Source organism: Podarcis melisellensis (genome assembly GCF_964234715.1).
Source record: "Podarcis melisellensis genome assembly, chromosome: 1".
NCBI classification, from domain to species: domain Eukaryota; kingdom Metazoa; phylum Chordata; class Lepidosauria; order Squamata; family Lacertidae; genus Podarcis; species Podarcis melisellensis.
The window spans coordinates 59,224,940-59,241,947 of record NC_138528.1 but is presented as its reverse complement, the minus strand read 5'-3'; the positions used below and the strand labels follow the sequence as shown (position 1 = coordinate 59,241,947).

Here is a 17,008-nt window from a genome sequence, read left to right as displayed (position 1 = left end):
CCAAGTACCAATAAGTTCAGCCTGGTCCTCCTGAGGAAAATGGTTTGCTTGGTTCACTTTGAAGTGTGGTTTATCTTGCAGCAGAACAAGTGCTGACCTATTTTACACTGACAGGTTTCGTTCCTCAATATGTGGAACGTGAAGTCCTTAAGACTGAAATTCAGTAGGGGACACACACACACACACACACACACATTTTCCAACAGAAAGGAGTTTGATTTCTCAACAACGGCTAATAATTTGTAGTGTTGAGCTTTTTGGCTACTGTCAAATTTATTTTGGGCAGGATTTTTTCCTCCATTGTACAAGTGCAATTTTTGAAAAAACGAGCACAAAGGACAAAGGACCCATTATTCTGAAGTTAAAGCAACTGAATACAGATCCTGCAACTGCCATCCACTTCACTAGCATATTTCTCAGACAGCAGCAGGACATTAAAGGTATAATTCTGGAATATCTCCACAATGGACCATTTTCCAAGTAAGAGTGGGGAGGACAGCAGCATTTAGATGAAGAAAGAGCAAGGGATTAATTCAGAGATGCCACTTCTTGGTGGGTCTGGTTAGTTTCTGTGCAATCCTAAGCATGTCTACTCAGAAGTAAGTCCCATTGACTTGAATGGGGCTTATATATACCCAGGTAAGTGGGAACAGGACCGCCACCTTAATAGTTGCTTCTCACATATGTGAAAAAGCACAGTAAGAGGGCAGCACCCAATCAACAATGAGTTAAGCAATAAATGCAAAATCTTGGAGGTAATTGATTGAACTGCAATGTTTTTCAAGTTAAAATAGGACCTTTTCTTGGTCCCACCACTCTCACAGGGGATGTGGGAGAGGGCCTTCTTGGTGGCTGCTCCCAGACTCTGCAATTTCCTCCCTAGAGAAGCTACACTGGCTCCCTCCTTCCTGTGCTTCCATGAGCAGACAAAGACACTCTTGTTGCAACCAGGCTTTTGGGAGCTGCTTTTAATGGAGGGGCTGGTCCCAGGCTGCTTTTATTGTAATTATCTGTATGTTTTAAATAGATATTTCACACACACACACACACACGAGAGAGAGAGAGAGAGAGAGAGAGAGAGAGAGAGAGAGAGAGAGAGAGAGAGAGAGAGAGACGTTGAATTCTATCAATGTTTGATAGTTTTTAAAATGTTGTTGTTTTTCTATGTTTTTATTGATTCTTGTTTTTATCTGTAGGCCACCTTGAGTCCCATCAGGGAAAAGGGCATAATATAAAATATGTCCTTTATCATGGGAGATATAAAATGAAGAATATACATACAGAAATATAGCATAAGGAGGGTAAGTGCAGACAAAATATAGTTAAGCCTGGAAAATATCATACAACTTTTCAAAGATTATGACATTTTGAAAGGAAGTATATCAGAATTATACATATTAAACCAACTTCTTTCTGTATCTATTGTGCAGATACCTCAGTAGCCCCACATTCAAGATACTGATGAAATAACATACTATGGTTAAAACAATAAAATGTTAATTAATCAGAATGTTTATTATATATTTCTGTGTGTATGTTCTGACATTTAGGCATCTCTTGATGAAGGCTATCTAGTGAGATATATCTGGACTTGCACTCCCATGTCCTTGGCTAAATTAATTTCCATGCATCTTAGTACAAAAGCGGAAGTGTAAACCATAAGCGGGGGGAACCTTCTTAAAATACAGAAGCTGCTTGCAAAGGTAGAGAAAATGCAGGGAAAAATCTGGACACATGCTCTTCAGTTATTCTCCCCACCAGAGATGCAAACAGCACAGCACAGGCCTAGTGAAAGAAAACAGAATATTTCTCCTCCATTGCATCTACAATACATAGGCTGTTAAGGCCTCTTATCTTGGTTCTCTCATTCTGCTCTTCCACTGCTTGGCCATCCAGATAAGTCAGTCTGACATAATGCTTAATATGCTGGCAGATTCCCAAGGGGCAGATGGTTCACAGGATTGCAATGATGGTGAAATTGATTAAGAGATCATTGGCTACAATAGCACATATCCTTTTCAGTTATCTAGATGCTTGCTTTAACCCCCTTAAATATAAAAAAGCCAACAAGATTATTTCATGAGCATGCTCACTCTTCCACACATCTGGATTTACCTGAGACAGTCCTGTGTATCTGCTACCAATCCTAGATACTGTCTGTCTGGCAAGACTATCTTCTTGTCTGTCCATTGATTCATGCCTGCACAATCGGGGAGCAGCAGAGAATCATTTCAGCAGCAATAGCAGGATTGATGTTTGGGCAGCCAGATGCAAGGGATACTGTCCTCTGCCCTTCCCAAAGCACTGGATCTGCTCAGAGAGACTTCTAAAACAACCTTCTCTCAGGCAGGTTTAATATTAACTGTTGAATTGGATCACATTTTAGTGATTTGAAATGCTGAAAGAAAACAGCCTGCCACACCAAGGCTTTTAAAATTTGAACTTCAAGAGGTGATCAGGGCAACCTTTATCAAATAGCGATAGCAGGGAGAAAAGTGCTAGCAGCTTGATTCAGAAGCAGAAAATAAGGTAAACTAGCCTTATGTCTCTGCTTACCCTGACGGAAAACTGACGTTGTGGTATAATAATGGAAAGCATTTCAAAATAATGGAACGTAACAACAGGGCCATATGAATGCCAGCATAAAATCTGGGGGAACAGGAAGAAGCATTGGCGTAGTTTGGGGGGGGCCCAGGGCCAGTTGCCCTGGGGGCAAAATTCTTAGGGGCACAAAATTTCAAAAGAAAAAAGAATAAAGTAGTAATAATAAATTTTAAAAATAGCAGAGCCTCTCCCTCACCCAGAAAATCTCCCAATATTTGTCTGGGTGGATTGCGGAGTGGATTTGGGAGATGGCTGGTTGCTAGGGCACCCTCTGGAGGGCTTTAGAAAGATACCCACTCCTGACCAATCCCCCATCCCACTCTCTGCTGTACTCGCCGCTCATGGAGCACTGCAGTTGCCACTCGGGTAGGTTGCTGAGCTATTGCCCCTCCATTCTAGCCTATTGGTGGACAGTGCCATGGATACTTGCCTTGCCCCGGGCACTGGCAACCCACACTATGCCACTGGGAATAAGGTAGTTCCAACCAGCAGATTTGGATTTTCTAAGTAAGCATCTGATTTATATGATCAAGGCTGCAATCCCAACCCCACTTATGTGGAATTAAGTCCTACTGAATTCCACATGGTTAGAAATGGTTAGAATTGTGCTGTAAGAATTGTGCTGTCTAAGAATTTTTGCCTAGCAAGAGTATCACTGAAGAACACTGAGAAAAACAACACCATATTTTAATAGTCTACTGATGAAATAATCAATTCCATCACCTTTGATTCCAATTTGATAATTGATTATGAAATACACTTAAAGGTCATATATTTATTCCTTTTTGCACATATCCCACATATATATTGATGGCGGGTAGCGCTGTGGTCTAAACCACTGAGCCTAGGGCTTGCTGATCAGAAGGTTGGTGGTTTGAATCCCCACGATGGGGTGAGCTCCCATTGCTCGGTCCCTGCTCCTGCCAACCTAACAGTTCGAAAGCATGCCAGAAAAGTGCAAGTAGATAAATAGGTACCGCTCCAGCAGGAAGGTAAACGCCATTTCCATGTACTGCTCTGGTTTCGGTGTTCCGTTGTGCCAGAAGTGGCGTAGTCATGCTGGCCACATGACCCGGAAAAACTGTCTGCGGACAAACGTCGGCTCCCTTGGCCAGTAAAGTGAGTTGAGCGCCGCAACCCCAGAGTCGTTTGCAACTAGACTTAACTGTCAGTGGTCCTTTGCCTTTTTAAAGGCACTTAACTGGTTTGAATTGATTTATGTTTGAAAAGCAGCATCACTGGGGAAGGGGACATTGGTTGCTCCACATCAGTTCCTCACTGCTGCTTGAGGAAAGCTCATCTTATAAGGTAATGAATCTGAGGTTTTACAGTTGTTTTGGAAAAATTTGGAGGTATGAATACCTTAGAAAATTTCTCTTTTAAAGTTTTGGTTAGGTGGCTTACAGACAAAAGGAGTGAACCACCACTAGTAGTTTCCATATGTTTCTGTTTCCAATGCAGGAATCAATTCACTCACATGGGGAAAGCATAGCTTTACTACAGTTCCTGAATAGCAGAGAAGTTCCACCACATGCACTCCCCCAATCCAATTTTCCAGCTGAATGGACAGTGGGTTAAGGCTATCCAGTAATGTGACAAAGGTCAATGCTATTAAGAGATCCTCCCCCACCTAAGTTGCTCATTACTAGTTCATTGCACACTTCATCGAGAGGTTCAATAAAAGCTCAATTGTATATACAACTGAACTTTGTTAAGTTCAATAACCATGATGCAACATTAGCCTTCCCCCCGTTATTCCCAGATGCCAGGAGAGACCCATAATTGGCCTGCCCCATATGATCATATCTTACGGTCCATGTATCTAGCATGTGAGTCTGTCCACCCCCTCTCCTAAAGAGAATCACTGCCACAGAACATCAGAAAGCCGGGATGGAGAAGAAGTTAAGAAATTTGGTTTGGCATTTCAGAGTGAGTGTGCTTCCAAATTGCCAGTCTTCCTGGGGCAGCAACAGGGAAAAATCCATTTAAATGCAGAGTGAAAGATCATTGTTAACCCAAGAACCAGTAGACTTAACCTTTCTTTCTACCCCCTCTCCTGGTTGCCAGCTCTTCAGGTTTTGAACACATTTACAATTTAGTAGCCATGTTGTGAGTTTACTATAGGTGTAATCCTTAGTAAAAAAATACAATTGGCCAATTTTTTAAAAATATTTTTATTGATTTTTACACAAACAAACAAAAGATAAAAACACAACATGTCTTCTCAATTTGTATGCCCATTTGGCTATGTTTTAGCCTACTACTTCAATCAACCACAACCAATGATTTTCAAACTTTACGTCTTAATTCTGCATTTTGTTATTGTCCATATTACTTTAACAGTTCAAATCTTCAATAAAAGCTGTTTCCTAGATCCTTTTTTGTAATATTTTGTATTATTCTCCTTACACAACTTCTTGTAGTCCTACAAGCGTAGTCAAATTACTACAATTGTCTTTCAAATATTTCGCATATTTACTCCAGTCTTTCAAGAGCTTCTGGTCCCGCTGGTTACAAATCTTTCCTGTCACTTTATCCAATTCTGCGTAGTCCATCAGTTTTTCTGCCAGTCCTCCTTTGTCAGCAATTCTTGTTTTCATTTCTGTGCCAACAATATTCTCGCAGCTGTTATAAAAATAACTTGTTATCTTGTCTATTAATGTCCGTACCTACAATACCTAGTAGAAAAGCTTCTGGTTTTTTAACAAATGTATATTTCAATAATTGGCCAATTTCTTCTAGATAGTTGAGCTAGAGGAAATCAGTGCAATGGGACTTCCCCTTTTCACACCTCCTGCCCCTTCTCAAATCTGATCTGGAGGGATGAGAGAATAGTGGAGATCATTCCACCAGACATGCAGAAATGCTTGTGCTGACAGAACAGTATCCTTAATGCTCAGTTGCACCAACCACATAAAAATGATCAGTCTAAAGCATCTTAAAGCAAATGTTAGTGTCTGAATATTGGTGACGCTACTATAAAACACACTGGAAACCATTTTTGGATATATTAGACAACTATCTGGGTGCACCAACCCTATTTTGTTCTCTAGAGCTTTATTCCACTACATTATACACATTTCCATGGGAGTCTGAGTCGTACCCAAGTGGAAAATCAAATTAACTTGTTGAGTAATTTTTATTCCTCTTTAATTTGTATGGGCCCCATTAAGTGGCTTGTGTTTTTTGTGTGTGTTTTGCTTTGGTTACCCACTGCCAACAGCCATAGGAACAGCAGCAGTGGAAAGTCAAAAGCAGCACTGAGCTCATTCCATGGTACTTGCATTTAGTTGCTATAATGGATCATTTCATGTGCTGCCACTGTTACCAGCATCTATCTGAGATGGTTGGAAGTGTTTAGTAAAAACCTTAACAGCATCTCCTTCACTTTTCCCAGCTGCTTAGGCAAGTTTATCTTAGCATGGCAGAATGCCATTAGGTTTTCCAACCCATGGTGCAGATTATCTTGAATAAAGTCCCCAAATCTGGAACTTAATTTATTGCTATTTTCCCTAGGACCAGCTGAGGACATTTTGGGCTGCATCCAATGTTCTCTGCTAGTGCAAAGGTTCTTTAATGTTGCACAACCAAGGAATCCAACACAACAATTCTGCTAGCAGAAATGAATTGTGTAACAGATTGCACAATCTATTGCGCAACATAGTTAGCAGCAACTTGCATATGCATTCTCTTGTGCAACAATGTCCTGATGGTGCAAAATGTTTTGCTAGCAGAAAAAGTATATTGCTAAGTGACTTCAGCTTAGCACTACATTGTTTGCCCATTGTTGTTGCCCAAGATGAAGGTCAAGTTGATTTGTCCTCCATTTTACATACAGAAGCAGACTGGAGTAGAAGTTGCTTCTTGCTTCAAAACTGACAGAAGACTCAATTGGTAGAGCATGAGACTCTTAATCTCAGGGCTGTGGGTTCCAGCATCAGGTTGGACAAAAAGATTCCTGCATTGCAAGGGGTTGGACTAGACCCTTGTGGCCCCTTCCAACTCTACAGTTCTATGATTCTGTGACATCAGCATTTCAGCTCAAGTGGTACAATGCAAACTAGGGCGCTCAGGAAGTATGGCAGGAAGCAGCAGCACACACAAAGTAGGGTTTGCTGCCTGAAGCAGCTGATCCCTCTGCCTATTTGCAGAGGCAGCCTTGCAGTACTCACATGTGAGCGAAGGACAATGTTTGGTGACTATTGCTTTTGCTGGGATTTGACCTAGTCCAAGACACTGACCGGCCCATGGGAGGTTATCAACTTCCTTTTCTGCTTCCGTTTTGCTCGATACCTCCTGTAGCAAGGAAAGTAGGCCGAGATGACATGACTTCTCACACTTGATCCCAATTTTCTCATTTGGTAGCATCTGTAGGCCCTATGTATTTCAAGTGTCCCTTGTTTATGAATGATACTAGAGGCTGCACTTCTAAAGCAGGTCAAAGTCTGCCCAAGGAGTACGTATTGGGAGATGGTGTAAGTATTACTCTGCAGGTGGAGGCAGCACTTGTGCTCTTAAGGAGGCCCCATAAAGCTCAGCAGGTGTAATTGTACCATCAGCAGTTTTTCACAGGGTTAAGAAAGGGTGGATGTGGACCTGCAGGATCCCAAATACTTGTTCCCGAAACAATACTGAAAAGGGGGACAGAATCCTACACCAGTCCTGGAGAGAGTGTAGTGATTTTCTATCCATTATGTTAATATCAAAGGGAACATTAGCAACAGAAATAAATAAATCAGTGGTGGTGGACAGAGCAAACAAGATAATTCCACCTTCTTCCATGCTAGCCAGATAGAGGCAGCAACGATTAGGAAGTTCTTCAGCTGTGGGATTTCCCCTCTCCCCACATTTTAGGATAGCCCAGGTAGCCTTGTGTTCTTCAGTATGCCCCCCACCACCATGCAGTCCAGCTTCTCCATCAGTAAGCACTTTTATATAATCATGCCACTTTGACATTGTCTGGGAATAAGGATAACCCTCTCTTTTTAAAGGATCTGAATCAGGCGGCTACAGCGATTGTATGAAACGATCTGTCATGCTTCTCTGCATTCCTTTACCCATTAGAACATTGTCGAGTTTAAGATTAAGCACTCTTCCTGCTGGATCACAGGCCCTGCATCTCATTAAAGTAAACACACTATGTCCTAGAGAATTAAAAACAAAGGACAACCAAGAAAGTGTGAGATGGGGGAAAAACCCCAAATCTATTAAAGGCCCGAGAATTAAAAACAAAGGACAACCAAGAAAGTGTGAGATGGGGGGAAAACCCCAAATCTATTAAAGGCCCCAATAGGAGGCTCATTTCTTAAGAAAAGATCCAGAGCAGCCGCCATATTAATGGCTTTCCCTTGTCCAATGACAAAGCTATGCTCAGTTTTGCAGCTCAGTTGCTGACACACACCGAAATAATCTAGTGGCGTATTATAAATGGAAAAGTTCCCTTGTGGGGATAGTACTGTTTTCCAGTTCCATAGAAGCGTGTTTTATTTCTTTATATACACTTGACACCCAGAAATAAATCCTATTTTATACTTTAGCAAAAATAACCAGGAAAGGTTGGGTAAAACTCAGTTCCGGATAATACTTCTGAATTTCTGGAAACTCCACATGTATACAACCGATTCTAATTTATCCAGGAACAACTACTAAAAAGGAATCTGATGAGTAATAGCTTACCTCACAGTCCAAGAGCTTTTTCTTGCTTATCTGTGATAGGGCTCCTGTGTTCTCCCCAGTGTAACATAGCTAGCTTTTGGAAAATATGTCTCCAAAAACAGCTTTGAAAATTATTTTCGTATAGCCAATTGCAAAATGGTAGTAGATGAAAATAATAATGGGATTTATGATTATTATACTGGAGTATTTGCCCATTCTGAATAACTTTTAATTATTAGCTACAGGAGTTTACCCTATAGCACTCTTCATGATTCCCAGACCTGGTGCCTATATACAGCAAACGTTCCATCTTCAATGGCTAGTCATATCATTGCCTTAAATAGTTAAAGGAATCATTAAATATAAAAACAGTCTGCACAAACTGTAGTTACATCAGCTAATGACAAACCTCTTAGCTTTAATAGCCCATGTGGCTTTGCATCATTAATAAACTATTTAGTGATGTGATTAATTTGAGAACTTATTTTTAAGTATTAGCACCACTTGTAAGAATTTATTAAAAGAACCATTTTCTTTAGTAATGCACTGATGGGAAAGAGGTTGGTAAATTAAGGGGCAACAATTTTGGCTGCAAAAGCAAGTTCTAAAAATGGGGGAGTTAGTGACAATTTGTTAGCCAAAAATGTATTGGCCCACACCCTTGACAAAACAATCTTTGAGGGAAATGAAAGGGCAGTTAAGCACTCTTGGTGGAACATCACAAAAAATTCCCTGGTGACTGAACTTCATGCAGAATCAGTTTGCAGTGTTAATTCCCAATATGGCCCAGGCCATAGCCTTATGGAGAGAGGAGGGAAAGAAGTGTTCTATACAGCAATGACTGCAAATGCATAGAGATGATCCGCAAACTGGAATATATTTAGAGGATGACAACACAGATGGTTTGGGGATAGAGAACAAGGATGTGAAGAGCTGGAGCTGTTTAGCCTGGAGAAGAGATTACCATATTTAAAAGGCAACATGACAGTTTTCTTCCAATATTTGAAGGGTTATTACATAAATGGGCAAAACTGGTTTTCTTTTGCTCCAGAGGGAAGGATCTAAACCAACAAATTCACATTAAAACAGAAAATGATTTAGATTAAACATTAGTAAGAATGTTCCCAACTGCACTGGTTGTGTTGACAGTGGAGAAGACTATCTCTGAAGATGGCAGTGGTGGTCTCTCATTTCTAAGTGGGCATGTAGCAGATTCTGCTTAAAGGAATCTCCTGTTGGGTGTACTGCAGTAGTGGATTTTCTGCTAACCTTTGAAGTTCCCTCCATCACAGACAAGAACACTTTAAATGAGGGTGTGTACCCCTTTGGCTACGACTAGCATTTCCCTACTCCCCAGTTCTGTGTACATGTCAAGGTGGAGGGCAGGTCACATGCAGATCTTTGAAATAGGCAGAACCTCCAGCCTGCTCTAAAGTTCATCTCAAAATACACTCAAGTACCTCCCTCACTTGAATTCTCTGCAATACATAGAGAATCAAGGAGAAAGTGACAAAATGGATAGCCGAGTGTCCTTAAGGTGACAAGGATAATTACTAAAAGGCTAGGGGCAGTCACTCTTCTGACTGCATGCTGGAGGGCAGAAAATGCATTAGATAAATTCACACTAAACCTATTTAGGTGTCTACTGTTTCATGCTGCCATCTTGCCCTCTGCACCATTTGTTGTAAAGACACGTGCATAGCCTCAAACATCTAGTAGTGAAGGGGAAAAGAATATTTTTCTAAAGAGTTACAGAATGCTCACCTATCTTTCATGGTATTGCAGCAGATTGCACATGACTTTAAAAAAAACAAAACCTATGTGCCCATTTGTGCTATTCTTTATTTCAGGTAGCCAAAGAATCCAGGTGTTATGTTAAAACCAGATTGGTCTTTAACTCAAATCAATGTACCGTAAGCAGCAGTACTGATTACGAATGGCGATTGCAGTATTCTGAATCTGTTGGATTGTCATCAGATAGGCAATAGTATGTCATGATGTATTGTGCATGTCTTGTTACAGTTTACAGATTTAAAGTATGACAATCTTAATGGGTGATGGGATTTTATCCTGTATGTAGAAGGGCATATAATACCAAGTGTGACAAGTTAGCAAAACAAAGAATTGACAAGACTGATACCTCAAAGTATCAACAGGTGGCTCAATACAAAAATCTCATAGTCAAGACACATAATAAATTTATAATACACATAATAAAACTTTATTTTTTCAGTTGTAATATAAAAATACTTGAGGAAAAATAATGTTTTGCCCATCTAAAGGAGGCCAAAACGGGGGGGGGGGGGGAAGAATTGCAATAAGTAAATCCCAGCAGACTCCTTGTCAAGAACCTTGGCTATGTTTCTAAATACTTAACTATCAAAGAACGGTATCCAACAATGCCATGTTCAGAGTAGACCCATTGAACTCAACTGACTTAGTCATGCATATCTTCAATTCATTTATTTCACTGACTCTACTCTGAGTACAACTTAGTATGATTTCATTAACAGGTCAAAAGTATTTTTTTAAAGTTGCACTGCTCACGTCCACGATAGCATTCTTGCAATAAACTTAATTCCCTCGTGGTTTCTTCTACTAACTGCTTCAGATTGTATGAAATAGCCTGCAGAGAAGAACCAACAGTCTATGGGAACACACTTTCTAGCACTATCATTTCCAGAAAAACGTATTTTGAAGTTGTTGATCCAAACAACCATTGTTTTTATTCATTTTATTCATTTCAAAGCTAGCTGTGGAGTAGTCCTCACTGAAGACTGTATGTCTGCTTCACATTTTTCAGTGAAAGTGTTATGATGAGGGAGCGTGGATCTTTTCTGTTTTTGTGGACTGTTATCTTTCCTTTCAGTTCTTCACCTGCAAAACAATGCACAAATGAAGCAACTTTTATTAGTTAACCAAGGAAATGGTTACACACACTGTTACTAAATTTGCATGCACAGTGGCACCTGCTTCATTGAAGGCACTTCCTGTAATATGGTAAAAAGTCATGACAACTGAGATCACATTTGGGTGGCATGTTTTTGAATATCTGGGTGGGATATTTTTTCACCATCCTATTAATGCAACAGTAGGAAGAAAAGAGTCACCCTTAAAACACTAGAGCACTGAATTCTGCCCCCAGTGACTCTGGAAAAGTCCTTCTGCCTTTTGTTTACCAGACTGAAACCCACCACTTCCAAAAGATTTCCCTAATGAGAATTCTGCACACACTCACATAAAACCATAAAGTTGGTTCTCTCCTGCTCAGAGATAGGTTTAGGGAATCTACTTAATGCAACACCATTGCTTTGACATCCCTTCAGTTGTTGGAAACTATGACATATGTTGTTTGACAGCTTTCTAATGATTTTAAAACAGAGACAGGGCTAAGGGATGGGCAGAGACAGCAGGTAGGAAGGCAGCCAGCTAAGTGGCTACATACTTTTATGCTGCCTTTGACCTTTAAAACATAAATGCATGATATCCAAATTGGCACCTAGCAACCATCCTAAAACCTTTGTCAAGGAGACAAAAAGCAATCACGCTTGATAACCTTCTGTGACGTCTCTGTCAAGTTATCTAATGGGAGATGGAGGCACAGGTACTTTAACAAACTGAAGGTTTTAACGACCATGCTTTTTTAAAAAAAACAAAAACACAACAACCACAGCCAAAACATCACAGCATTAGATAGGTAAATCCATCTGTTTGCAGTAGTCTGTCCTATGCTTTGTAATTGCATGAGTACTTGGAAATGGACTTTAAAGGATTTGGCTAAAGGGTATTTTTAAGAACTGCCTGTATTTAAGAAAGAACCAAATGTATTTATTTTACAAAAAGGTAAAGGTACCCCTGCCCGTACGGGCCAGTCTTGACAGACTCTAGGGTTGTGCGCTCATCTCACTCTAGAGGCCGGGAGCCAGCGCTGTCCAGAGACACTTCTGGGTCACGTGGCCAGCGTGACAAGCTGCATGTGACGAGCCAGTGCAGCACACGGAACGCCGTTTACCTTCCCGCTAGTAAGCGGTCCCTATTTATCTACTTGCACCCGAGGGTGCTTTCGAACTGCTAGGCTGGCAGGTGCTGGGACCGAGCGACGGGAGCGCACCCCGCCGCAGGGATTCGAACCGCCGACCTTTCGATCAGCAAGTCCTAGGCGCTGAGGCTTTAACCCACAGCGCCACCCGCGCCCCATTTATTTTATATTACAAAGTAAATTGCTGACTGTTTTTGTTTAAGATTTGCCAGCTCTTTCTGTAGGTGTTTAGTGCAGATATTTTGGCAATGTACCCAAAAGATCCTGCTTATTTAAATATTATCCCTAGATGTTTCAGTCAAATTTGTTTGTCCCAATCCTTCGAAGTGTGTTTAATTTGCTATTAAGCAGTTGCTTATATTCCACCCCAGAGACAAATGTGCTTCAGCAGCGAGCAAAATCATCATTACCACCTTTTATGTATCTTTAGAGGTTTTCAATTGTTTTATTAATTTAGGGGATGAACATAAAGCTGCTAGTATAAAAAAAAAAGAGAGAAGTAGTTTAGTATAAATTTTGAAGACAGCACCAGCACATTTTATGTAAGAGCAAGTGTTTACTTGGCGCTAGAGGAACTATAGCAGACTGTACAAAATGGAGAGCCACTGTACCTTCAAGGGATGAGGGAAACTTGTTTTTATAACCAAACACATTAATTCTACAACATGTATGACAGAAGTCTAGATGAGCAAGGAAATGAAAGGTTTTATCTGATGAACACGATAGCATTAAGAGAATTTTGAAGCCTTGGGCTGTAACTTAACTGGGAGTAAGTTCCATTCAACTCAGTAGAAATTAATTCTGAAATGGCATATGTATGGGATTGTATAGATATATTCTATGGAATGGTGGCACTAAGCTTAAAGCAGCCTGAATTAAGGCACATATTGGCTTTCCCCCAAAGTGGCCCTCCTATTTTCCTATTCACTCTTCAAACCAGGAAGTGCAACTTCCTGCATATTTTATGCCTCTCCTTGTATAGAAAAATTAGCAAAGTCTTATCTGTGCTCAGACACTTAAGACTGTCAGCACTGATTAATTTATTTGTCCCATTTATTTTTCTTCTAATACTGTAGCAGTTCGATCTATTCCCTTTATATAGAGCAACACCGCTCCTTGTATCTTTTTTTTAAATTGCGTTTTTAAATTTGAAATATAAATGCAAGAAAAGAACATATTCTAGAACTTTTGCTCCAAAGCATTTGGTCCATAGGAAATCCTGTCTTTTCCTTCTGCAACCAATCCAACCCTTTCTCGTAACTCTTTCCTTCTTCTGAGAGAGCAGGTAGAGAAATTAATCTTTGTGTCTCCTTATGTCACAAAACATAATTTTGCAAATTGAGCCTGGAGATTTTGTGAATACATTGATGCATACTCTGTTACCTTTATAACATTGCTATTTGTATGAAGTTCAAAAAAACTGCATAGTGAAAGGGGAAGCTTTACTAAAATAACTGCAGGAGGAATGATTACTGATGGCTATTTTAAATTAACAGACCTTAAAATATCCCATCCAGATGCCTCATGTGTCTTCATAAGGGACAGATGCATGAAAAAATCAGCATGTTGGCAAAGTATAATCAATAGTTTCATAATTTATGCCAGATTAACTAACGCAGCAGACATGGTTTGATTTTTTAATTCTGTTCACAAATAGTCCAGTAATTTGTTATGAAAATAGGTAATGTACATTTGGCATAAAAACATACGGTATGTGCTCTCCACTTTTTGAGTGACTGGAGAAAGCCCACTTAAATCATGGTTTGATCTGAATTGTTAGTGTAAAACAAAAATATGCATACATGTAATGGGTGGGAGTATCTCCTTATAGAAGAGCTATCCCTGTTCTGGAACCGGGTGACTCTTTCATGTATTAAAATATCAGCTCCTAAGTAAGAATCTTCTATTAATGTCATGTGAACAGGACTAGAGATTGGTTTGATGAGAAAAAGTAAGAAGAAGGGGGAGAGCCTATTTGGTACCACATGTGATATTTTCCAGGCCCCCCCCCTTTAAAATAATTGCCTTTAAAGTTGCAGGATTGCTTTATTATAGTATTATCTTGAGTAGCAGACACTCTTTGTACTTGGAGTCTTCATAAATTCAAGAATATAACTAATCTGACCTTTTTAGCTCTATGGAGCACCATTGTTTCCTTTGTCAGAAGCTCTGAGAAGCACATTCAATAACTGCATAAATACAGAATTAAATCTCTGTGCTAGTTAATATTGCTGACAGGGGCCTTTTGTGAAGTCATCATAAGCATTCAAGAACAGCAAGACCATACATGCGTCGGAATGCAAGGCACATCTGAACCCATTGAGCTGATGGGATTAATCTTATTCATTGTTGTGTATGACCAGTTATGCAACAGTGAAGAACTGAGGCCTTTAAAAAAAAAAACAATTCCAAAAGAAAAGAGCAGAAGAATTGAGTCCCTAAAAAAACCAACCCTTTCTATCCCCCACACCCCAAAGGCAGCAGAAAACTAATGATAGCTGAGAACTGAAGGTGTACTAGTTCATAAAAAATTAATTTGAATGATGCAAAATCTAACTCAAAATAATTTTGACAGTATAGACAAGATTTCACAATCATTTGGCGTATACATAAAAGAGGCTGGTCTAAAACACACACACGCATGTAAAGAATTGATTAATATGCCCAATATGCCCCAATCTGCTCACAAAAATATCCTATGTCTGACAGCAGCACACAAAAGCCAGCCAAAATGTCCCTAAAAAGGTGGACAACCAGATCCTACTGTAGAGTTATAATTCTACCCCCTGGGGGTTTTTATCAGAACACACAGTCTAAGTTTAATTGCATAAAAATGAATTAAATTTGCTATTTAAGCAGCTCTAGTGATGCATACCTTGAGGCAAGCTGTAAGAGGCAACATTTCTATAACAACCTACCACAGCTTTCATTAAAGGCAGCCCCCAGTTATTTATAACCATGTTAATTGCATTAAGCAACCCAGACAATCAGTTTAATTCATTGTCATGAGGAAGATCTTCTCCTTTTCCTCGCCCCAACAGGCCACGTTAAATCTTTTGTGCCCAGCCATTTCCGTTGCTAAACTAAAGCAATGGCTGTGTAATCATAACAGAGAGGAAGATCAGACCAATTAATCAATGCCATATAGATATAAAATGACTGATGTGCTTTCAACAGCTCTGCTGCTCTATGCCCTGCAGAAAACGCTTCCAGAGACTGAGCTGCATCACCTATGCTCAATAAGATGCAAGGAAGGCACAAGTCATGTCATGGTTTGATCAAGACTGAATGCATTATCTTTCTACTGCAGTACTGTCATTCTTCCCTTGGAGAACACTTAAGTTGGCTTTGCATAGTAAAAAGTACAGCAAACAGGAATGGAACAAGAAGTGTGCTGTTTCTGCAGCATACAAAATTAGTAGGATTTTTTCCTCTTAAAAAGGCACTGCTCTATGGCTGAGTATGTTTTAGCATTTCTGCTCATGTATCATTGAGCCTCTTGCTTAAACCGAAGGGCTACTCAGTGACACTACAAGATACCTATGGGACAAACTATTCATATGATGTGGTATTATTTGTTTATAATATTTATTAGACACCCAATTAACAGACTCTCTGGGGATGCACAAGATGATTCAACCATTCCCAGTGCAAACAAAGGGGGGAAAGAGAAGACCAGCTCCAATTACAACAATTAGGACTCAATTACAGCTCTCAGACAAGACAGAAAGTTTGTGGGATTATCATGCAAGTACTGTACAGAAACAGTACTCAAATGGAGAAAATAGATTGACATGCCTACTTTTCACTGTACCCAATAATAAAAGGATAGAAAATGCTATTGGGGATCCAGAGGAGCTCCTTTGTCTTGAGCAGAGGTTATAGTGGCCTTTTCAAATGCTATGGCCTGTGAAATCCAAGGGATCATGGAAACGGCCCCAATGTGAAGCACACAGTAGCAAAAAACCAATGGGACAACAGTAGTGAGACACAATTGTGGAAATGTGTGTGCAGCTGCTATAGAAATTTTCAAAGGAGCTTATGAGTGAAGCAGAATCAAATGAAAAAAGGCACATCCAAATACTGCAAAAAACAAACTATAACCGATTTGAACTTCAAAATATATGAGGACCAGTGAAGAAAAATAAACAAAATGGTTGTCTCACCCCAAAATAGGAGGTGAAAAGTATGCTTAATAGGTGCAATGGGCAGGAGGAGAAGGAAGAGGATACAGGAGGTTACTAGGGGGTGGTTAGTAAGTAAGGTGGGGTGGCACAAAAGGTGGAGGAGGCAGTGGCAAGGATATGAGGATGAAGGTGAAAATGGGTGCAAAGGGGGGCTGCAGAACAGAAGACAGAAGTGGCTCCAGAAATGGGTTTGGGAAAGCTGGTGGCATGGGGTGGGAAGGGGGTTAATGGAGGAATGGTAGGGGAGCTGACAAGCAAAGGAGAAGCTTCTAGTATTGTATATTGCGTATTATCTTTGCTGGGGTGTGTGTGTTAAGTTAAAAAGGCATGTCTTGCACATTACGGAGGCCATGACCATAAAGGGGGGAGGAGTTTTGTCCAGAAAGGATGCAAGTCCCACTGAACTTCATTAAGCAGCCAAGATTTGGTCTACATAGTGCAAAGTAATATTTGCAAAGGAAGATTTTTCTAACTAGAGTGGTAGGAACTGATATGAATGAGTGATGTTCCAGAATATGATGGC

At 40.1% G+C, this 17,008-nt stretch overlaps 1 protein-coding gene across 1 annotated transcript in view; it reads right to left on the bottom strand.

Annotated features, from left to right (window-relative positions):
• Window positions 1-10,083: 10,083 nt before the first annotated feature.
• Window positions 10,084-17,008, bottom strand: part of PRMT3 (protein arginine methyltransferase 3) — a 67,989-nt gene continuing 61,064 nt past the window's right edge. The window contains exon 16 of the mRNA XM_081907143.1: window positions 10,084-11,136. Coding sequence (XP_081763269.1) covers window positions 11,027-11,136 — 110 coding nt within the window. The 3' untranslated portion in view covers window positions 10,084-11,026. The remainder of the gene's footprint in view (window positions 11,137-17,008) is intronic.